Source organism: Girardinichthys multiradiatus, chromosome 5, assembly GCF_021462225.1.
Source record: "Girardinichthys multiradiatus isolate DD_20200921_A chromosome 5, DD_fGirMul_XY1, whole genome shotgun sequence".
Lineage (NCBI taxonomy): Eukaryota > Metazoa > Chordata > Actinopteri > Cyprinodontiformes > Goodeidae > Girardinichthys > Girardinichthys multiradiatus.
The window spans coordinates 4,341,686-4,364,741 of record NC_061798.1 but is presented as its reverse complement, the minus strand read 5'-3'; the positions used below and the strand labels follow the sequence as shown (position 1 = coordinate 4,364,741).

General features: G+C 40.3%; 3 protein-coding genes across 4 annotated transcripts in view; 2 read left to right on the top strand and 1 right to left on the bottom strand.

Annotated features, from left to right (window-relative positions):
* Window positions 1–4,249, top strand: part of gpr179 (G protein-coupled receptor 179) — a 48,274-nt gene extending 44,025 nt beyond the window's left edge. The window contains exon 12 of the mRNA XM_047364904.1: window positions 357–4,249. Within this exon, the coding sequence (XP_047220860.1) occupies window positions 357–3,272 (2,916 nt within the window). The 3' untranslated portion in view covers window positions 3,273–4,249. The remainder of the gene's footprint in view (window positions 1–356) is intronic.
* On the bottom strand, window positions 4,246–9,443 carry mrpl45 (mitochondrial ribosomal protein L45). 2 transcript variants are annotated; one of them, XM_047364906.1, is made up of 8 exons: window positions 9,374–9,443; window positions 8,401–8,596; window positions 8,169–8,286; window positions 7,870–7,968; window positions 7,041–7,089; window positions 6,800–6,949; window positions 6,221–6,394; window positions 4,246–4,637 (listed from the first exon to the last, which is right to left on the bottom strand). In XM_047364906.1, the coding sequence occupies exons 1-8, from the start codon at window positions 9,434–9,436 to the stop codon at window positions 4,539–4,541; spliced, it is 948 nt and encodes a 315-aa protein (XP_047220862.1). In that variant the 5' UTR covers window positions 9,437–9,443; the 3' UTR covers window positions 4,246–4,538. The 2 variants fall into 2 exon arrangements, with proteins under 2 accessions (XP_047220862.1, XP_047220863.1); XM_047364907.1 differs by lacking the exon at window positions 9,374–9,443 and adding an exon at window positions 8,786–8,975.
* A 712-nt stretch (window positions 9,444–10,155) lies between these two features.
* npepps (aminopeptidase puromycin sensitive) overlaps window positions 10,156–23,056 on the top strand; it is a 30,655-nt gene continuing 17,754 nt past the window's right edge. The window contains exons 1-5 of the mRNA XM_047364905.1: window positions 10,156–10,527; window positions 17,483–17,567; window positions 17,714–17,791; window positions 17,931–18,052; window positions 19,575–19,682. Coding sequence (XP_047220861.1) covers window positions 10,225–10,527; window positions 17,483–17,567; window positions 17,714–17,791; window positions 17,931–18,052; window positions 19,575–19,682 — 696 coding nt within the window. The 5' untranslated portion in view covers window positions 10,156–10,224. The remainder of the gene's footprint in view (window positions 10,528–17,482; window positions 17,568–17,713; window positions 17,792–17,930; window positions 18,053–19,574; window positions 19,683–23,056) is intronic.

Below are 23,056 nucleotides of genomic sequence, written 5' to 3'. Positions count from 1 at the left end.
GTGAATTGGCACTATATAAATAAACTGAATTGAATTGAACTGACTTACGAAATGTGAAAGAAATCTTAAAGAATACACAAATGAATACATTTTAAGCAGAATCTTACAATTAGCAATGCTTGCTAAAAAATTACAATTTTATTAATTTATTAGCAAACATATAGCGTCATGGGCAGAAAGCAAATTTAAGACATTTATTTGCCTTTTATCCTTTCTTACTCTCCTCAATGTTATCTCCTGACACAAAAAATGTAATTTAGACTTTCCTCTGACTCGTTTCTTTCATTGTCTTTTCCTTCCTGCCATCTCAACTTTCTGCTCAATCCCAACTTTCCTGCCTTCTTCATATGAATCAGGATGAGCTTAAGAAGTTATATGCCCAGTTAGAGGTACACAAGGTAAAGAAGATGACAACAAACAACCCGCATCTTTCAAAGAAGCGCAGTTCTCGGTGTGCACTGGGAAGATCGCTTATTAAACGCATTACCGAGTTCCCAGAAACTGTAAGTCGGCAGTGCAGCCGTGAAGACAGAGATGGATCCTTCCGCATTAGACGTGGGAGTCACTCTGATTCGTTTAGGATGGCACCAGATACTGTAAGTATCAGTTACAGAAGTTCAATAAAATCCCATTCATCATTCATATGCAAGTCCCAAAATGATCATCATTATGTGAGGGAAAGAGGCTCCTCGTTCCATGACTCTACATTAAGGGCCAATTCTGTGAAGAGATCCTCCCAGCGATCTGAGACAGACTCCCTGGATATTCCACCTGCGGTGTGTAAGTCAGTCAGTGCTCAGAATTTAACAATTGATACCAATCTCCTGCATCCTGATCACACAAGGCTTCATAAATCTTGGAGTTTAAGCTCCTCTACCACCCATTCCATTGAGAACATACCAAAGATATCAGGTGGAAGTGTGATGCAGTCAAAGCAGAGCCTTTCCATTAGTAATCAGACCCGGAGTGCCCTTCAGTCAGAATCATTTGACAAAGCTGAGGTCTGTCCCTGGGAGGTGGAGCCAGAACAATCAGGGGAAAAGAACAAAAAGCATGTAACATATGCAAGCTCAAAGGATAGTGAAGAAAAAGAGTTACCTTCCCCACAAGCACTTGTTTGTCCCTGGGACCATTTACCACCTGTTGAAAAGGTTCCTTCAGTAGACAAAGAATCACAAGCTGACATTGTTTCCCCCAAAGCACCAGTAACGGTGTCTGCTAGTGCACCAGGTACACCAAGACCCAAAGTGTCAAAGAACCAACGAGTCTTCTCCTTCCGCACCACCACTAATAAATGGCTCTCTGTGAAATCTTTTATGTCATCCGTTGATAGTAGCAAGATTACTAAGGATGTATATTTAAACAGAGAGGATTCCCAAAAAAGCCTGGAGAGTACCTCCACATCACCAATATCTAGAACATCTAGTAGACGTCCAAGCATGGACAAGAAGTCACTGCAGAAATTTAGCATGTCAACAACAGATGGAAAGCCTTGCCTTGTGAAGCAGAATGCAGTCAGACTGTCCTCTACGGATTCCTCTGATAGAAGCCCACGAAGGATTGTGATTGTAAAATCTGCCATCTCTCCTGCTGATGCTGACGATGGACAAAAAGAAGGCAGCCACGACCATGTGTTTCTTTCAAGGCAGAGCAGTAAACGTAGTAGCATAAGTTCTTGGGAGACAATTAGCAGCTCAAGAACCCCTTCCACTCGTCGAAGAGGTAGCAATCGAATCAGACCAGCCTGTAACGTGTCTTACACAGATGTGTGTCCTTGGGATGGGGCTAGTTCTGCACAAGGAGAAGGACCAAAGAGGCAACAGAGCATCAAAGCAAACATCTGTTCGGAGGAATCCCAGGTGTTAGAGCGGTCTAATGTTTGTCCATGGGAATCACAAGACCGAGGGAATTCGGGAGGACAAGAGAGCACTAGGGTCGAAGCATGTCCTTGGGAATCGCAGGAAATTTCTGTCACTTCTAAAACTTCGACATCCAAAGAGCCACAGACTCAGTCTTTGAAAGTAGATGTCTGTCCCTGGGAGACTGTAGAAACTCCCCAAATTTCAATAAGACAAGACAGCGAATATGCAAATGTTTGTCCCTGGGATGTTCAGAACAAGGATGAAGGTCTATATGAAAACCCTTCAGGGAACAAAGGAACACTGATGGTACCTCTTATGAAAGAAATCATGAAACCTGCCATCTATCCTGGTTCATCCACAGAAGTTATAAAAATTACCCAAGCACACAACAAAACAACCCCTGCCCTGAATCCAAGTACACAACTGTCCAAAGCAGCTGAAAGCTGTCCAAGGGATTTCCCCGATCCACCTAAGCCAATGAAAGATATTTGCCCATGGGAAGGGGAGGACAAAGAGCCTACAAACACAGACTCTGCTTTGCAAATGACAATGAACACAGATGTTTGTCCCTGGGAAAATGGACATCAAGAAAAACTAGATATATCTGAAAAAACTGCTTCCATGAAAACTGAAGGGACAGAACAAATCCCAGTAAACGTTTGTCCATGGGAGAGAACAGAGTCCTGTGAAAGTAAGGAAGTTGCCAAAATTGTGTCTCAAGGGCAGCAAAGCCCATTAAACGTGTTAAAAAAGCAAGACAGCTGTAGGACAAATGTGTGTCCATGGGAGACAGAAGATCCACAAATGCTCACAAAGGACAGTGCTTTGGCAGATGTTTGTCCATGGGAGACAGAAGACACTAAAGTTACCAAAAGGCGCAGCATTAGAGAAAATGTTTGCCCATGGGAGAATGAAGAATCTAATGTTTTAAAAAAGCAAGACAGCACACGGGCAGATGTTTGTCCATGGGAGACAGAAGACCCAAAATTGTTGAAAGAGCAACACAGCTGTCAGGATGTTTGTCCATGGGAAACAGTAGAAACTAAAGACAAAGATGTTTGTCAATCCGACACCAAGGAAGACAGAGATGATGGAAAAGCAGTCTCAAATGTAGCAGAAAACATTTATAACACCAACAGTGAACGAGTTGTCACAGACAACCAGAGGACTCTCAAAGATGAGACTCAAGAAGACATGGGCACAGGGCAGATGGATGAGTCTAAGGCCAACTTGGCTTTGGGTCGTCGTGATGCTTTGTGTCCATGGGACATCATCAGGAGCACATCAGGCTCATTTACAGACAATATTACAGATGTGTTTACCTGGGAGCCTGAGAACATTCCAGAGGAAGATGAGGAAGATGATGCAGAGTGTGCGGCCGAAGCTCTTGTTTTTCCATCTGACTTGTGATTGAAACCTAAACAATCTAAACTTTATAATTAAAATGAATGAACACCAACACTTTTCTGCTATTGACCAAGTTAGGTGCGAGTTAGTTAACCCTAACAGTGACCTGTAGGTTGGGTTGAACTGAGAGACCTCTCATAGAAATCTGATTTGATATGTGCATATGATACATTTTTGCAAAGTTTCATGTTTTTTATGTATACATTTTACCTCCCAGCAGGTACACACATTTTGAATGGCAATGAGAGCTTCCCTTTTTACATGAAAATGTATTTTGTGTCTGTATGTTTTGTAATGAGAGTATTATTTGTGCTTGTATTATATTCCCATGGCTGATGTGTGATCAAGTCTAAATTCTAGCCTGCAGTTATGACAAATCTAAATGCAGTTTGGAGACTCTACACATTATGCATTTCACATATGCATTTTCAGTGACCGTCTTCTGCTTTGCAATAAAATATTAAAAGATGCCAAGGTAATGTTTAAACAAAGCCCTATGCATATATTTTAATGTGTCTATTAGAACCTTGATCACCCTGTGTTAACCTAACCTAATTAGTGTATAAGCTCATAGCTAAATCCTTTCTTGGCATCTGGTGTAGATTTTAAAGTGATTATAAAACCCACCAACAGTAGAAACACAGAGCATATGAAAATAAAAGTTTCTATTTGTTGTTTTTAGAAAAATAAAAGGTGACTGTTTGGTAATGATGTCCCCACAACATGAGTAATGATGCATAGTAAAGTGTATGTCTCAGAGCGTAGAAAATGGTTTTATTCAGAGAATTCAAACAACAATTTTGTTTTTGTCTCGTCATTTTCTAAGCACTGCATCATACTTGTGTCTTTTTAAACATACAAAAATTATTGCAAGAGTCCATGATTTACAATGACATGCAGCCTTGACTATTATTAATGTTCCATTGTAGAGTTCAACATCTTGTATTTACAGTGCAGAAATAAACCACTCCATTTCTATAGATCTGTGTATTTTTATTTTCTGCAGGTACATAAACCATTATTCTCAAACGAATAACAAATGTGTGAAAAAAAGCCATAATCATGGAAGATATTTGATGTTGCCGTTGGGACCAAATCGCATCTGTTCCTTCTGATGTCTCAAAATCCAAAAGACAGAAGGAAGCAGAAACAAATGAAGCCTGCTTCCTCCTCGAGCACAAGAACATCCAAATATTCAATACCATGAGTAATTAACATGTCCTCCTTAATGTCCTCAGTTTAATGTAAAGACCATCGCCCCCTGCTGACCTACTTATTCCACTGTACTGATGCTGGTTTGGGAACTTTATAGTTGAGGGCATCATATTCTTCCCATGGGTTCAGCTCTGGACCAGGAATGGCAACCGTCTGGATGAGAGACAGGAGCGGATGTGTGTTAACTGACAAGTTGAAAAAACTATATATGTATAAAAGTAATTCATATAATAAATGCAATGTACTGTAATCTGACAGAGCTCTTCAGACAGACATTAACCACAGTACTGAAAGCACTGATAAATGAAATGAATCCCATCAAAGATAGAAAAAGCTCAACAGTGGTTGATGGATGGTTAAACTGTAGACCCCCACCTGATGTCTGTCTGAGCTCCACCAGGCAACAGCTCCATCGACATGGCAACAATACCAACAGCTAAATGAACTCATGGATCCAAGATTGCCATGTACGAGGTTCCTGCAGTTATTCATCATTTCTTTATATTTTCAGTATTTTTTCTTATAGCAGGTTCCATGTGTTTTTTTCCTGGGACTCCATGTGTAGAACATCATTTTGAGGGTGTAAGCTGAGGAATGCCTCAATTAGCCTAAGCATTCAATCAAACTTAGTTATAAAGCACTATTCATAGTCTGGTGTAACACAAAGTGCATTATGGACAATAAAAGTGGGGCATGGTTCCTGAACAGCAAAGACAAACACTGCACATGTACTGCTGGTGAAGTCATTTCCATAAGTAACTGAGTCTTGGGTTGTATTTATTATTACAAATACTGCTTCTGTACAGATCTGAGTCAGTTTACCTCCTTGTATAGAAAATTACTTGAAATTGTCAGTTGTCAAATTGGGTATGAAAGTCCTCTTTTGGGTATGAAATGATGCAGGTAAATGGGTCCAGTTTGTACCTTTATGGCTAACACCTTTTATTATACCTGGAAAGTCCAAACCAAAACTCCAAAGGTACAAAATGGTGAAGGGTAAAATGACCAGAAACCCTTCGGCACTTTGGGTAATGATGACACTGTCATGTGTTGTTGTTAAGGTGTTGTGCTTGATAAGAATCAATGTGCTAGTTTGTTTAACTATGAGCAGGATTTACTGGTACCACCTGATGATATTAAAAGACAAACTGTGTTCAGAGCTGAGTTAGAAACGGTGTCTAGAGTCAGTGAAAAATAGGGGCTGTAAGATCAGCTCAATTCAGTTCATTTATCCACTTAACTCTGAGAAAGGTGACATCAAAATAAAACCGTGGGGAGATGAAAGACAGCAATCTCATGTTGATCTTCTGCTAATGTATTTTATTATTGTTCAAGCATTGATTTCACATTATTTCAGAACATTTTGATTGGTTGTTGGTCTCCATGACGCCAGCTCTGTATAAAATCTCTTCTCTCCTCTGGTCCAGCTCAAAGTTGGAGCCCAGCTCTACATCATTCTAACTCTGTAGTCTAGCTTGTGAAAGCTGCTTCTGCTTGTTGGTTTTCTTGTAAAGCCTCAATGTATCCACAGGAAATGTTTGATACTTCTACTGTTCTTTTGTTTGATGAAGTCTAACCCATTTGGAACTTTTTCTCTGCTTCTTATTTTTACATCTTCCTCAATTTTGTTCATTTAGCCCTAAAAACCCCCGATGTACTGACTGAATAAATGATTTCAAATGTCCTTTTTTAAATCTAAAGAACAATGTGAACAGTGGTGCATGGTGGATGATTACCTTAATAACTGGGTCTTTGGGAGGAGCCCATGAGGGCACAATTTTCCCATGTAGCCTCCATCTACTATAGGGATTGATCAAGTGCCGTTCTATGACCAGGTACTCCAGGACATCCTTTGGCTGCTCCTCGCTGCCCAGCATCAGCCTCCCGAAGCGGTCATAGATAGCTATGGTCTATGAACAAAACAAGCATGGAAAAAGTCCAGTGATCAAAAATTTTGATCATAACTTCAGACCCAAACCTCAAGAAACCCCAACACAGAACCAACAGAATCTTAAAGCAGTCATACCTGTAGAACCTTTTCAAAGTTTGTCACAATACAAATTCAAACCTTAATGTATGTTATTGGGATTTTCTGTGATTGTGCAACACAAAGTAGAGCATAATTGTGAAGTGGAAGAAAAATTATACATAGTTTTCAAAATAAAAATCTGAAAAGTGTGGTGTATGTTCATGTTTATCCTCCTTTATTCAAATACACTGAAATTAAATCAAATGCAGCTGTTTTCAGAAGTCACCTAATGAGTAAACAAAGTCTATCATTTTAACTCGGAGTAAATACTAGTATCAAGTAATACCTGCTTGGAGTGCATACGAACTGTAACCTGGCCATACAGGTTGCCTTTAGTGACCATGTCGGGGCAGCGGGCATGCACCACTCTGGGTGGTTCCAGAGACTCGACAAACCTCCACCGGATCGTCTTGTAGCGGTTGCCTCTCGTCATCTCCTGCAAACACGCCACCACAGTGTTGGCAGCAGTTAGGACAAAGTAGTGAAGACTGACGGACACTTTTGCAAGATGCAGAGGAATAACTTACAGGATAACATCTTTCTGTAACCAGAGAATGAAGCTTCTCTCTGTTGAAGCTGCAAAACAAGAAGCAAACATCAAGTCACTCTGAAGCCAAAACAAGGTGTCCACATGTGATGAGTGTGTAAATGATTGGGTTTGCAAGGCGCTTGGATGTCAAAAACAGCAGAATCTTACAGACAGCTACTAAACAGCGCTGAAATAAAAAAGTTTTTTTTTATTTGAGTCAATTAATTTCTTCTAAAATGATTTGACAAATAGTTATAACCATGTTGTTATTCAAACAACAGTGACACGGGCAGGGTGTCATATAGGTAGCAGTATTAATTACTGTCATTTTTTGTTTTCAATTAAATCAATTAGAACATGTTAGGTCTGATAAATTTTTGAGTAAATACCATAAGGCAGTGTTATTTTTCCTTAGAATCATCATACCATAATAATTCCATACCAACCCGTGGCACTTTGTTTCAAAACTATGAAAGGTACCTTCAACATGCTCCCATCTGAAGGGAAGCAGCATGTCCTGCAGCTCATACTAGATAATGTGTGCCACATAACAACCAATGGAAATGTACAGAAAAACACTGTAGCTGAAGGCTAACAGAATCATTGACCTAGAATGGAACTTATAAATGACTTATCCCTTTATCTTTGGTCATTATGACAGTTATCAACAATGTTTAATCAGCAGATCTGGGAGCAGCAGGAGCATATCTCCAGCTTCAAACACAGTCCTCACTGTAATAAACATAATTTGCTGGCTGCATGAAAGTGCGTCAGTTCTCTGGGCAGGTTGGGGGTGGGGGTAATGAGGCAAGAGTTCATCTTCTTACTGTGTCAGGGCGTTGTGAGCCTCTACGAAGATCTCTTGAGCTTGCTCTGCAAACGTCTTTGTGCTGAACTCTGAATCGTGCTCTTTGATTTTACGAATCCTGAAATTAGATAAAAATTCTCTGTTTTATAAGAAACTATGAGGACTTTGGAATTTAGACAGGAGGAAAAGAATTAACAGTGCAAAGAATTGGCACTAAGAGCTCTCCCCAACAGCAAAGCTAGTCCCTTCCTGTAAACATCGAGTACTGTCAGACAAGAAACCATCAACAGCAGAACCTAAAGAGGAAACACATCTCACGCCAGTTGTGAGGTGGCGCTCTGTCGTATCTGCTCTGTTCGTTGTTTCAGGCCTTCCTTAGACAGCGTAGAAAGACGCGCGTCTCCTTCTGGAGGGATGTATGGGTCAAAGACTCCCGCTGGTGAAAGCAAGAAGACATGACTGCATCTTGAATCCAGATATAATATTCAACAAGAATGTGTTCTTCTACACAAGAAAAGTGTAGTCACTCATGCACATTGACTAACTTTACCTGAGCATGCAATGTTAATCGGTCTCTCAAAGTACTGCTGTCGGAAGACGATGCCAGCTGCTTGAGCGTTGGCTTCTGGGTTTTCTTCCTTCTTGCCCTTCAAACCCACTGCAGGAGGGATAAAGTACCTCTTCTTGGTCCGTACCGGTAGGAAAAGTGGGCCAGGATGCCGCACATCCAGAGCTAACGCAGCATTCTGAGAAAGGAAGGATAAAGAAGTGAAGTAATCACCAGAGAAGTGAATTGACTTTTATGGAGATTAAGCAGTTGAAAAAAACACTGATTGTTGTATTCTATTTATTGGAGAAACATTAAATGTCTGTTGTGAGTGGTAAACGCCTTCATTGGTAGATACATCAAATTTATAAGAAGATTCAATATTTACAGCCTCGGTTCTTCTTAACTTCTGTATTTCCTCTGACATTCTGCTCTGTTTCAAATCCTGACTGATTGAGAACCACTGTTGTCTTCTCAACGCATCCGTTTACTTCATTCTGTTACTCCACCTGCTTTTGAGAGCTGACCACTGCTTCTCAGTGTAGTTCTGATCTGGAGACTTTCCAGACTGAAGAGTTAAAAGTAGAGATCCGTTATTAATACTGCTGCCGTGGCCGATAGATGATATTATCTACATTATCCTACCCTTTTGACCGTGAAAAAAAAACACACTGCTAACATTGCTTCTCTGCTTCAGTTGAACGCCCCACAAGCCTTCACTACATCACTATCATAAGCCCATACAAATACCACATGGCCAATATATCTGCCTCACGTTTTCTATCGAAAACTAGTTTTTACGAGAGCTTTGTACGTTGATGTCAAGACATCCATGCGTCATGCCTTTACGGCTAATGAAATTAAACTGGTGCTAAGGCTTCTATACAGCGCACACTGTTAAAAACAAGTAGACCGAAGAAGATAGTTCCTTAGCAAGCTGACTTCATCAACGCAACATCATTAAACATCACAGTACCTTTAAGCTGCTGCACGTAACGCTACGAAGAGCCCCAAACGTCCTCGTCATGGATGTCGCCATCTTGCACCTATCAATCAGGAAAGTACAAACCAGCTTCCGGTAAAAACGCTTTCAAGTTAAACGTTCCACAGTTCAAATAAAAAAAATAATAATAATAACACACACACATTAATAATTTAATTATGTATTACATCATAATCAAAAAATGCATTGTGGTATATATTCCCAATTTTATTTAAATTACCACATGGCGTCCAGTGGTGGTCTACTTTGCTAGCCCAAATGTACGTGTAAATATATAATATATAATAAAGTATATATAAAAGGAAAAAGTATGCTTGTGCATTTTCATCATCAAAAAGACGGCTTGTATTTCAATTTAATATTGTTTTCATTTTAAACAATGTCAGTCTACCACTGGGCTTTTTTTTATTTATTTATTTTTAAATATATATATATATATTTAGCAAAATGTAAACAGGCCTTCGAGGACATTGTAATGTAGTCAAGTAATACATAAATAAAGTCAAAATCGTCACTTTGGGTGACAGTTCCTGTTAATATCCTGTTCAACTGCTACAAAGTAAACGCTGACTAAAATTATTCTAAAAAAGACTATAAAACAGGCCCCTAATGGCAGCGCTATATGGCTCCTTTAAGTGTAATTTTACCTAAATTGCTGCACAAATCCTAAATGTGTAAATGAATGACAAAAGTCTGTTGACCGCGCTGCCTTTCCCACACACGTTGAAACGTCATGACGTAATTTCTCTTGAACTCGACGCTGATTAAGTGAAGTTGTTTGGGCAGTACAAGAGCGAAGAGTAGTGTTGAAAGGGCTTCAGTTCATGTTGTTGCTATCGGGACGCACGGTTCTGCAGCTTTTCATACATAGGTTCACCAGCTGCGGTCCATCTCCACTACCGAAGCCCATCTGGGTCAGTTCTGTGTTAGTAAAACTCGGAGAGATAAACGGCGCTACACACAGTTCATTCTTCAGTAACGTAAGCGGCCAATATACAGGAACCATGCCCGAAAGAAGGCCCTTCGTGCGGTTACCTACTGACGTTTACCCTGTCAACTATGGGTTATGTCTGAGGCCAGACCTGATCGACTTCACTTTTGACGGCAAGCTGGAGGCACAAGTGGAGGTAAGTTCTAGCAGGGCGCCTGGCTTCAGACATGGATGATATTGTCTGAGCCTTCCAGGGAGGGATTTTGTTATGTAATCTGACTAGCTAACGTTGCCACTTGCTAGCTAATTTATCGTGTCACTAGAAGGTGTTCACAACCAACCCGCCAGTTGTTGTGGGGTTGCATTAGCTTGTACGGACGTTAGCTGTAGATTGCTATATGGCTAAGTCTTTTAAGCAGTTCGCACTGGCCAGAAAAACAGCAAAATGCGGCTTTATATTATTAACAGGATAGTCTCAATAGCTAACACAGCTGTGCAGAAGGTAGTAGCAGACCTGCACTCTCACGTTAGCCTAGCCAACTGTTTGAATATCTTCAAAGTTAGCCTCTGCTAACAGCGTCTAGCTGTAAGTCTAATGTGAGACCTGTTTGGATAACCGTCAACAACGTTTATTATTATTACCCGTGCAAATAAGCTAAGTAACAGCTAGCTTACGCTGTCATGTGTTTGCTAAATCATGGTAACATCGTGCCGCCCCCTCCCACTCGCTTACTTAGTCTGTCTGACACTTATCCGTTTTTAACAACAGTTTAGTTGTACATGTCATGAAATATGAAAGAAGTGTCTAAGGTTGAGACCGCTGTGCGCTACGTGTTTGTAACAACACTTGATGTTAGAACCTGCAGCCTTCTGATGCTTTTGGAATAACGTTCTACTTCGTTCACGTTCCATGTGGTATACAAAATAATGAATGAGTTATTGCTAAGCTAGTTGTAATTAAATGATTTGGGAAAACTTTATATATAAACACGAAACGCAATTTCAATAGGCGTCACTTAAAAACGTTTTAAACCCATAAAACAATAGTGTGCACTTCCGCCACCTGTTCAAACACCTGTCCCTGGTTATAAACACTCCCTAACTGCCTTAAAAGAAAGTCAACACGCACCACATCATTTTCATATATTAAGATGTGAATTTTCAAATAGTACTTATTACAACTAGTGACGTCCTGTGTATTAATTCATATCTAACAAACTGTATCATGAAGGCCAGGAAAAAACCAGAGCATTGTAGATGAAGTTGTGGAGAAGTTTAAAGCAGGGTTTGGTTACAGAACAATATCCCAAGCTTGGAAAATGGCATGTGGCATCGTTGGATCCATCATCCAAAAACAGTTTAGATGGAAGCTATGGCTTCCACCTAAACTGACAGGCTCGGCAATATGAGCTTTAATTAGATCGCCAGCCCACAAGTTACTGGTAACTGTGGAGTAGCTGCTGAGATCCTCAGCTAAGATCAGCAAATCTGTTGACAGGACAACTCTTTAGTCACATATGCTTCAAAATGGACCTTTTTGGAATAGTGGCAAAAAGTAAGCCCGAAGAAATCCTATTTGTGTTTTGCTAAAGCTCTTTGTGGGTGAAACTAACGCTGCACATGTTGAAACATGGTGGTTGCAGAATCATGCTGTTGGGAAACTGGTCAAAGCTGATGATGAATGGAGCTGAATACAGGAAAATGTTGGAGAAAACAAAGATAACACTAAAGCCTGCAAAAGACTTGAAACTGGCACAAGGTTTATCTTCCAGCGGTAGGACTGCTGGAATGGTTTTGGTCAAAGAGTATTCCTGCGTTAGAATACCTCAGTTGAGTTTAGACTTAAATTGGAAATCTTTGACAAGACTTCATCAATCCTGTTCAAGGACACTGTTCAACTGATATAACTAAGATTGGACCATTTTCTAAAGAAAACTGGGCAAATATTTCAGTCTAGATATGCAAAGCTGGCAGTGACATGCCCCAAAAGACTTGCAATTGTGGTTACAGCAGCAGGTGGTTGTTCCTGGTATTTACTCGGAGAGCTGATGACAGATGCATACAGCACTTGTTTTAGATATTTATTTAAAAAAATATTAAACTATGTATCATTTTCTTCCTTCACTTTGATGTTGTGTCACAGTCTTGTGAAGATGATGTTTAGTGTTGTCCATTATATCCTTCTTTGTACAATCATCTCCAGATGTTCCAGAGTAGGCCCCAGAACACACTAGCCTTCTTTACCAGCTAGTTCTGCTTTTAGGTCACTGGCCCTGATCCTGCTACCTCAAAGAGAGAAATGATTACACGTTCCACAATAGATTATAAAAAATATAGTGCGACTTGTTCCAAACACTAAAGGAGTTGAAGTACCTCAAGGAGCACATTCTTCTTTGTCTCTGCTTGTAGAAACCTTCACTGTTGTTCGTTTGACACATTCAGTTTTTTCCTGAAATCTAAAGTCCTTTTCTTTGTTTTGTTCACATTTAAGATGATAAATTTATCTCCACACCTTGCAGCCAAGTGGTCCACCAGCTTTCTGGTGTCCATAGTTGTCCATAGTTGGTGCACCTAACAACTGCAGAGTCTTCTGAGTATTTTTTGCAGAAGGAAGGTTTATGACCAGCAGTGGAAGTCTGAGGTGTACAGAGTGAAAAAGAATGGTGAGGGCACAGCCCCCTGTGGTGCTCCTGTGCTGCTGACCACCTGGTTGTGATCTGTTTGGGTATTCATTGATCTCCACCTGTGTTTTTTGGAGATTCTGACATAGTGAATCATACTGAATTGTGTTAAATGCACTGGAAAAATCAAAGACCATGATCCTCGCAGTCCTTCCTGCTTTGTCAATATGACGGCTTGTTGAGGCATGTGTATGATGGCGCCTTCAACCTCAACTCCACAGCAACAAACAAACTGCAGGAACCTGAAAGGTGTTTTTTTTTGTTGATCAGGACCTTCATGATGTGAGATGTCAAGGCAACTGGTTGAGTTGTTGACATAAAATCACATAAAAAGATTAATGGGTGTGAATTCTTTTGCAAGGGATTGTATATTTCCAACTGCACTAATATAGAATAACCTAAGCCTCCTCAACTTGTTTTATTTGCTAATGCTGTAAGTTGTTCTTGTAAATGTGAAACATTGTTTCTTTAATTAGAGAATTGGTTTTCACTGTTAAACCTGAGATTAAAAAAAGTTTTGTGTTGCTGAATATTTTCTTAGTGGAACTAGTGCCACGGTTTGACAGTATATCTTGATAAGTTAGATTGAAATGTTATCTTTGAATGGTTTATGCATTCTATTTATGGAATGTCAATAGTCTGGTGCTTAAAAAAAATTATTCGGATTAATTGATTACAGCAACTAATTTAGTAATGGAATAATCATTAACTGGCGTATGCAGACTCTAAAACATGCCATTTCCTGAAAGAACAACCCATGCAGAGCAGTAATTAGGCCCAAATTGTACAAGAAATATATACATTTTGCATTAAAGATGGAAAAACCTTCTTTGTCTGTAAATATGCTCTATCCAGAACTCCGCACCTTCACCTGGTTCAAATACAGTAAGAAATATTCTATTATGCACCTTTTGCTATCTGATTATTAATCGGTAAATCAAAAAAAATGGTCAGCAGATTAATCGATTAGCAAAATAATCGTCAGTTGCAGTCCTGACTTAGACATGAGTAAAAACTAAACACACGCTTGCTGCTTCTAAAGGATTTGAGAGGAACAGTACCGGCTGGGTGCTGCTGGTCAAATGTTCTTGATGAACTGGATCATCAGCAATGTGGACCGCATTTTATAAAATCTGAATTTTTGGCTGTTTACTGGTCTGCTGTTGAAGTGAACCTGTTGCTGTTACGCCCCCGATTCTCCGAGCTAGGTAGTCGCAACCCTATAGCAGCGGACCTGTGTAAAGGTAAGCAGATGTTGCCATGCAAGTGTTAGGTAAAGATCACAGATGGTCAGCCAGCTAGCCCTGGGGATTGAAAGTGAAAGCACACAGACAGCATCTGTGGGTGGTGTGCATTTGATCAACACAATTTCTCACCATTAGCACACATAGGATGTGTCCCGCTGAGGTGAGAAGGAAAAGATCACTGGACTTGGCCAAGTATATAGTATATATACTAGCATATAGTATTTTATTTAGTTATGCTTTAAAATAAAACAAACCTGAGGTGTCACATGCTGCTTATGTGTTTTCTGACATTTATGTGTAACCCTCCATTTTGAGTCTGCTGAGTCCACACCTCGTTGGGTGCACAATGCCACTGTTCCACCAGATTTTGTGACAATCAAGATTTTGTGATTCCAGAGGGCACCTTTAAGAAGCTAGACTGGACTGCTGAAGGTCACACATTGTGTGCAGTTTAGAGAGGGAATCCTCTGTGGATTTATGACTGAATTGTTTTGTAAAATAAGTGTATACCTTTGTTTAGGGGAAGAAAAACATACTTCCTCAACAAAGAAGTAAACAGCAATAAAACTATAACTGCAACAGCTACGCTCTCACGTGTACATCCACGACAAAAATACGTTTTAACTGTCTTTCACAGATTCAAACGACTGCTTTGCAATCTTAGAGAGCCAGACAACAAGAAATGTTTGCAAACCTCAATGAACGAAGGCAATATTGTATAGAAGAGTGGGCCTGACTCAGCTACTGTTGGATCAAATGTGCCCTTTATTTTTCCCCATGACTGAACATCTACAACGCCCTGTTGCTCATAATTTTTAAAGACTGTAAAAGGTCTGAAATCATGGATTACGAGTGGGGGGTGGGGGGGGTGGGGGTGCTTCAACCAGTGTTCTAAAACCAGTGTACAGAAACAATCTCTTAAACCTCATTATCTTGTAAAACGTTTTACAAATTCCCTCTCTGCCCTTTTATTTAAAAACTTCTTGATATGGAAAGGTTAAAGTGTCAGCATTTATTGTGAATTATTGTTAAATAAAGATTCAACCTTTGCCATGAAGCAGGCAGTAAAGTGAGAAACATGTGCAGCATAAGGTCTCAGCAGCCTATTTTCTGGCTTGTCTGAGTCTCGCAGCGGACAGCCGTGTCAAAACCCCTGTGTTGCAAACTGTCAATGTCACTCTTGCAATGTATCAAAGTGTGCCGGTGTGTGTTAGCCCAAACAATAAATGCACAGTCTTTGACAGGAAGAAGGGCAGAAGGGCATGGTGTCAGGGCTGGGAATTGAACCCAGGACAACTGCGTCAAGTTCTATTGCCTCCAAATATGTGGTGCTCCTGCTCTAACACTGAACCATGGAGCACCTGACTTCAAAATCCAGCATGAGCACCTTGCATCAAACATCCTGGTGATGGATCAAATTAAATTAGTCTCCCAGTACTGTACCAGATCATTTATTCAACATGTTACCACCGTGTTTTAATGTACAAAATGCACACTAAGACATTTTTAGATTTTATTGTTGATATTATTTGTGAAATAATGATGCTTTGGCTATTAGCAACTATTAATAATTAATTATTAACAAAGTTTGAATATTTAAATTTAGCCAAAAAACATTTTGTCAGGTACGGTCCTGTGAATCCCAGCCCAAGGTTTTGAGGTCTACTTACTCGCTTAAAAACATATTAAAACTACTTTTTTCTGACAAATTAATGGTATAAAAATGATTAATCTGTATAGTAACCTCTACCATTACTGAAGCTGCTGTTGCCAAGCCTTGCTCCACACAGCTTCACCCCTTCTAACAAATCCCGGGGAAAGCTGAAAAGACCTGTTCCGGAGTAGGACCATTTACCCGTGAAAGTAAAGCCCCAGAAAAGTAAAATTACTTGAGTAAATTTGTATCGAAATGCAACCTGGGCTTTCAGAAGCCTCGGGCTTTGTACAGGCAATGAAAAAGAGGCTGATGATGCAATAATAACACCGTTTTGTGTGAATATATTTGTTTAAGAACCAAAGTTTGTCTTGAGGCCAAATTAAAACTAATAAAGAACAACAATTTATATGTGTTCAAACAACCAGTTAATTCAAATCAGAAGGGTAAATAACACAATTTTTAATCAAATAATATTATAAGAATTAAAATCAATAACCCTTTGAACAGTTGATTGCAGACATAGGCTCGCCATTAGACGAACGACCGGACAGACATGATGTCACATTCGGAGGTAGTGGTTCAGCTAACACAAAGGAAATATTTACTCAGCAGCCCTTTAAGTTCCACATTTGACTTTTAAACATAATTAATACAAATAATATATAATATAAATAATATATATAAGTATGAGCGCTGGCGACTCTGGTAGTTAAACACTACAAGGCAAACACAATGAAATAAACTATTTAAATAGCTTTATCCTAAACTAGTTTTCTGTACCCAGACACAACCTCTTGTGTGAACTGTTATGAGAACAGGAGGTCTAAAGGGCGATGAGTTGCTTGGTGAGAGATGAACAAAGATGCTGTGGAGGCTGCCGTCTGTAGCAGCTGGGAGGGAAAGCTCTTGCTCGGACTCTCACGTGTTTCCTAAGCCCGGCTTTCCCCTGGGAGGGGAACAGGGCCCTGTCAACATGATTAGCAACACGGCCTCTGATGGGGGAATCTCTGTCTTAGATTCGATTTCTGCAGAAGATCAGACAGAAAGGTTAAACACCACAAGTCTTAAATTTGTGCGGTTCTCAGAAGAAGTAGTCTAATTCAGCCAGCGAAGTCAGACATCCTTGCGCGTTTATCCCCTCTCTACTGCTCTAATGAGGAGCGGCGGGAAAGGGGAAGTAATGCTGCTGGGGGCAGAGTTTTTCTTCCTGGGAGCTGAGGATGGGTTAAAACAGTGCATTCTGGGACTCAGAGTTTTTCTCTGTCTCTTTTTTGTTTGTACAGTTCAGTCCTTGTTGGATCCTATGACTGGGACCCAACAGATTTATTTCCAGCTTTTAAAAATTTAAACATGCGGGATGCGTTCCAGTCTCTGATCCTATTTCAGTGCGAAGTGCAAGACTCAGACACAGTTTCATTTACATTTTGGGTTTTGTTGCATGCTGAATTTCCGACAGCAGTTAATCTGCAGGGGAACTTCCTCTTTCCCAGGGTTTAGAATTTAACATTATGACTCAACAATGAGTTTTAAAGTTTAAGTTAAGCTGTTTTCTGTCAATATTTACAGGTGACGCAGGCTACAAATCAGATTGTGATGAACTGCGCTGACATTGACATTATAACAGCTTCTTTTGCACCAGACGGAGGAGATGGTGAGGACCAAACTTTGTTTTTTTTCTTCCTTTTGTCATGTCACTGTTCTGACTAAAGTGTTGTGGTGACCTCTTTCACCTCTGTCAGCTGAAATTGTGTGCTAGTGTCACTTTTTTCAAGTCATTCTCTGTTTGCCTTTCTTTAGAAATTAATGCTACAGGTTTCAACTATCAAAACGAGGATGAAAAAGTCACCCTGTCGTTTCCTAGTGCCCTACAGAAAGGTATGAAGGGACTCTGCATGTCAGTTAGTTGTCCTTGTTTTTGATACATGGTATCTTTGTTGATGTAGGAGAATAGCACATTTTGCTCTCCTTCATATGCCTGAACAAGCAGCTGTGCTCTTTCTATGATACCTCCCAGGCTCTGGCACATTGAAGATTGACTTTGTGGGGGAACTGAACGACAAAATGAAAGGATTCTATAGAAGTAAATATACAACACCTTCTGGAGAGACCCGGTATGCAGCTGTCACACAGTTTGAGGTGAGTGGATGGCATCCGGAATAAGGGGAAACGGGGTTCTTCTATTCCAATGTAAAGAATTAGAACCCAAGTCTGCAGAGGCAAACCTTACTTCTGTACACTGCAATTTCTATCTAAGTACTAAACTCAGGACAAGGGGTGTGAAAATTAGTTTTTATTTCTTTGTTGTAACAATGTTTCTTGGCAATAAATCTTAGAATACTTTGGAGATATGTTTGCAGAATGTCCCCTCAATATCTTGCTGTGTTTTGATTGTCTCCAGTGAGGGACCTGCTGCCCCACACAATCACTCTACCTCAGTCAAAAGCTAATTTTCATTCATGGGTGTAACCCACATACTTAACTCCACAACCTACAAATGCATTTTCCTTACAAATTTGGAATTATTTATTTTCAGCCTTTATTGCCAAGAAGCATTGTTATAACAAAGAAATAATAAACTAAATGCAAATGTCTTACTTTTTCTTCTGCTTTCTGATTCTGTTTACACAGTATGTTTAATGTTCTTTACATGTAGATAATCTACTACATTTGACTGTGAGCAATTAAATTCTTACTAAATAAAAAAAACAGGAGGATTTTACACATGTTTTAGTCATTGAATATTTTCCCTAATTTCTGAAATGTGATGTGGAACATCACTGGGGTGCAGCAGATGTATCCTGGCTCATGTGTCCCAGTAGAACAAGTCCATGGACGCCTCTAGTGGGAGCATTTGTCAGACTGTGTTTGATGTCAGCAAAACGTTTTAAGTGATTGCTCTGTAGATCTAACAGTATTCCCAGCTGGAACAGACAAGGTGTGACAACATAAAAACAGAAGTAATCATATACACTCTTACCTTTTTAAAGGCAGGTTCTGCACCTTTTGTCAGGGTATTTCCATCATGGTGCTTCCATTGACAGTGAAGGCAGAAGCTGGAGCCAGTTCTTAGCTGGTCCAATAAAAGAACCGGCTTGGTTTTCCATAACCTGGAGCCAACTCTGAGCCACCTCATTGCCTCTCAGTTAATGAGTGCTAATCTGAAGCTTTGTTTAATGTGGAAAGATCAAATAGCAAAGATCCAAAAATGAAACCAACTCTTGAGGTTTAAACATGGCATTTAGAACATTTTGATTGGTTGTTGGCGTTCATTAGCCCACCCATAGGTTCTGATGCTAGCAGTTCTTTCTTCTGGATCAGCTGCTAGTTGTTGCTAAGAAAGAACCATTGTACCAGGCCCAAATTGTCTTTTGAGCCACATTTATCTTGCAGTGGTACTGGGAGTGGTGCAGAGCAGATTGGTCAAGTACATGAAAAGTTACCTTCAGAAATGAATTTGGTTCCAAACTGTACAGTGTTGTTAAATTTAAATGATGCAGGCTGCTTTCTGTCTCATCAGGTATTCTTTTCTTTTTCCAATGCTATGTTCTCTTTTATCACCCATCAGGTGACAAAGCCTCATAAACTTGAAAAAGCTCTCCTTACTGAACAATGTCCTAATAAAATTCACTGCCTCCTTGTCCTTTTCCCTCTCCTTCAGGCCACAGATGCTCGCAGAGCTTTTCCCTGTTGGGATGAGCCCGCCATCAAAGCTACCTTTGACATCGCCCTGATAGTTCCCAAGGACAGAGTTGCCTTGTCCAATATGGTATGTCATCTGTTCACACATCACTGTGAGAAACTCCACGGCTCCTCCGTTCCTTTCTGCTGCCAACTTTCTGACATCCGTGTGTGTCCTTTTTTTATAGTTTGCACAACATTGCCCAGATGGACTGCATATTTTACCACAGGCTATTAATATGTACGTTGACGAGCTTTGTCATCAGCTGGCAATCTTAACTGAAAGCATTTAATCAGCAACCATTATCTGATGGAGGCTATTTTCCACCATGGCTAACGGTTCCCTTGATGTGAGCTGTGATACTAAATCTGTCTCTTTCTGATGAATGAAATGACTAAAGCTAGGAGTGTTTTAGAGTGACATGATTTGTCGTCACAGGAACTTTTTACAGTTCACAAGTAAACCATGGTCATTTCATGTACACCCAATATCACTTTACTGGGTACACCTGTTCAATTGCTTATTAAACCAAATGACAAATCAGCCAGTCAGAAGTCAGCAACTCAATGCATTCAGGGATCAAGATGTAGTATTGCATTTCCTGTTTAAACATGGAAATGGGAAAATTCCTCCTGAGTGTTGGCTTCAGAAAAAACCTGATTATAATGGAATAGAATGGAAATATCTTTTATTGTCCCACAGTGGGGAAATTCAGGTGTGTCAGCAGCAACATACAGGTCCTTCTCAAAATATTAGCATATTGTGATAAAGTTCATTATTTTCCATAATGTAATGATGAAAATTTAACATTCATATATTTTAGATTCATTGCACACTAACTGAAATATTTCAGGTCTTTTATTGTCTTAATATGGATGATTTTGGCATACAGCTCATGAAAACCCAAAATTCCTATCTCACAAAATTAGCATATCATTAAAAGGGTCTCTAAACGAGCTATGAACCTAATCATCTGAATCAACGAGTTAACTCTAAACACCTGCAAAAGATTCCTGAGGCCTTTAAAACTCCCAGCCTGGTTCATCACTCAAAACCCCAATCATGGGTAAGACTGCCGACCTGACTGCTGTCCAGAAGGCCACTATTGACACCCTCAAGCAAGAGGGTAAGACACAGAAAGAAATTTCTGAACGAATAGGCTGTTCCCAGAGTGCTGTATCAAGGCACCTCAGTGGGAAGTCTGTGGGAAGGAAAAAGTGTGGCAGAAAACGCTGTACAACGAGAAGAGGTGACCGGACCCTGAGGAAGATTGTGGAGAAGGGCCGATTCCAGACCTTGGGGGACCTGCGGAAGCAGTGGACTGAGTCTGGAGTAGAAACATCCAGAGCCACCGTGCACAGGCGTGTGCAGGAAATGGGCTACAGGTGCCGCATTCCCCAGGTCAAGCCACTTTTGAACCAGAAACAGCGGCAGAAGCGCCTGACCTGGGCTACAGAGAAGCAGCACTGGACTGTTGCTCAGTGGTCCAAAGTACTTTTTTCGGATGAAAGCAAATTCTGCATGTCATTCGGAAATCAAGGTGCCAGAGTCTGGAGGAAGACTGGGGAGAAGGAAATGCCAAAATGCCAGAAGTCCAGTGTCAAGTACCCACAGTCAGTGATGGTCTGGGGTGCTGTGTCAGCTGCTGGTGTTGGTCCACTGTGTTTTATCAAGGGCAGGGTCAATGCAGCTAGCTATCAGGAGATTTTGGAGCACTTCATGCTTCAATCTGCTGAAAAGCTTTATGGAGATGAAGATTTCATTTTTCAGCATGACCTGGCACCTGCTCACAGTGCCAAAACCACTGGTAAATGGTTTACTGACCATGGTATCACTGTGCTCAATTGGCCTGCCAACTCTCCTGACCTGAACCCCATAGAGAATCTGTGGGATATTGTGAAGAGAACGTTGAGAGACTCAAGACCCAACACTCTGGATGAGCTAAAGGCCGCTATCGAAGCATCCTGGGCCTCCATAAGACCTGAGCAGTGCCACAGGCTGATTGCCTCCATGCCACACCACATTGAAGCAGTCATTTCTGCAAAAGGATTCCCGACCAAGTATTGAGTGCATAACTGTACATGATTATTTGAAGGTTGATATTTTTTGTATTAAAAACACTTTTCTTTTATTGGTCGGATGAAATATGCTAATTTTGTGAGAAAGGAATTTTGGGTTTTCATGAGCTGTATGCCAAAATCATCCGTATTAAGACAATAAAAGACCTGAAATATTTCAGTTAGTGTGCAATGAATCTAAAATATATGAATGTTAAATTTTCATCATTACATTATGGAAAATAATGAACTTTATCACAATATGCTAATATTTTGAGAAGGACCTGTAAAAGGCAAACGAAAGCATACAGGTACTCACAAACATAAAATAACTATAAAGATTAAAAAGTAGACTGTACAGTTAAGGAAAAAAAATAACTACATAAGAGAAAGAAATACAGTTATTAGAAATTACATACTTGGATTAATGAAATGTGCAACTGAGAAGGATGATTTGAAAATTTTACAAAAAGCGTATTTTTAATTGTTCATGAGAAAACAACACCACACTATGTACAAATAAAGGAAAGACTGCAAATAACAGCAGGAATGTAGACATTTATTAAGCTTGTTGGGAGCAGTCATGGCTATAAAGTCAAACAGCTGCTGGGAGGAAGGATCTGTGATGACGCTTCTTGTGCACCTAGGATGCAGCAGTCTGTCACTGAAGGAGCTCTCCAGTTTGGCAATAGCTTCATGCCAGAGGTGGCAGACATTGTCCTGCATTGTCCAAGGTGCATTCTAGGACAGACTTTAGACTTTATTGTCCACCAGGAGGAAATTCTTTTCCACAGACCAGCCCCTGGACTCCCATTACCCGCAGGCAGAACAATGCAGTACAGGGCACAACATAATATTACTACCTAGAATACATCATAAAAATACTGCACAGAGCACAGCATAACAATAAATGGCAGCCTCAGCGGGGTCTGTTTAGGTTGCTATGACTGCGGGCATCAGGCTTTATGCCAAACTAAGTCTGTAGTGGATGACTAGAGTCCTGTCTCATACGCATGGCATGAGATGCCATGCGTATGAGAGCTGTGCTTCCTGATGAGCTTCTCTAACCGCTTTCTCTCAGCTGTAGTCAAGCTGTCACTCCAACAAATTACACCATAGAAGGTGGCTGATGCCACCACAGAGTCAAAGAAGTTCTTCAGAAACACCCCTGCACTCCAAAAGATCTGAGTCTCCTTTACGGTTAGTCTTCTCTGACCCTTCCTGTAAAGAGCATCGGTGTTGTGACTCCAGTCCAGTTTATTGTTCGAATGAACATCCAGAGAGTCCATTATCTCAGCGATTTTTGGATGTTCACCCCTGTCAGTGTGCTGGGTCTGAACCTGCAGAAATCCACCACCAGCTCCTTGGTTTTCCCTGCACTTATCAAGAGATGGTTTTGCTGGC

Bases quoted from the DNA above. Each gene is read 5' to 3' on its own strand.
- mrpl45 (XM_047364906.1), bottom strand. From the start codon at position 9,436: ATGGCGACATCCATGACGAGGACGTTTGGGGCTCTTCGTAGCGTTACG. The intron at 7,969-8,168 runs GTGAGATGTGTT...ATCTAATTTCAG, and splicing joins AGCGCCACCTCACAACTGGC to GATTCGTAAAATCAAAGAGC. The intron at 7,090-7,869 runs GTAAGAAGATGA...CTTGTTTTGCAG, and splicing joins GCTCACAACGCCCTGACACA to CTTCAACAGAGAGAAGCTTC.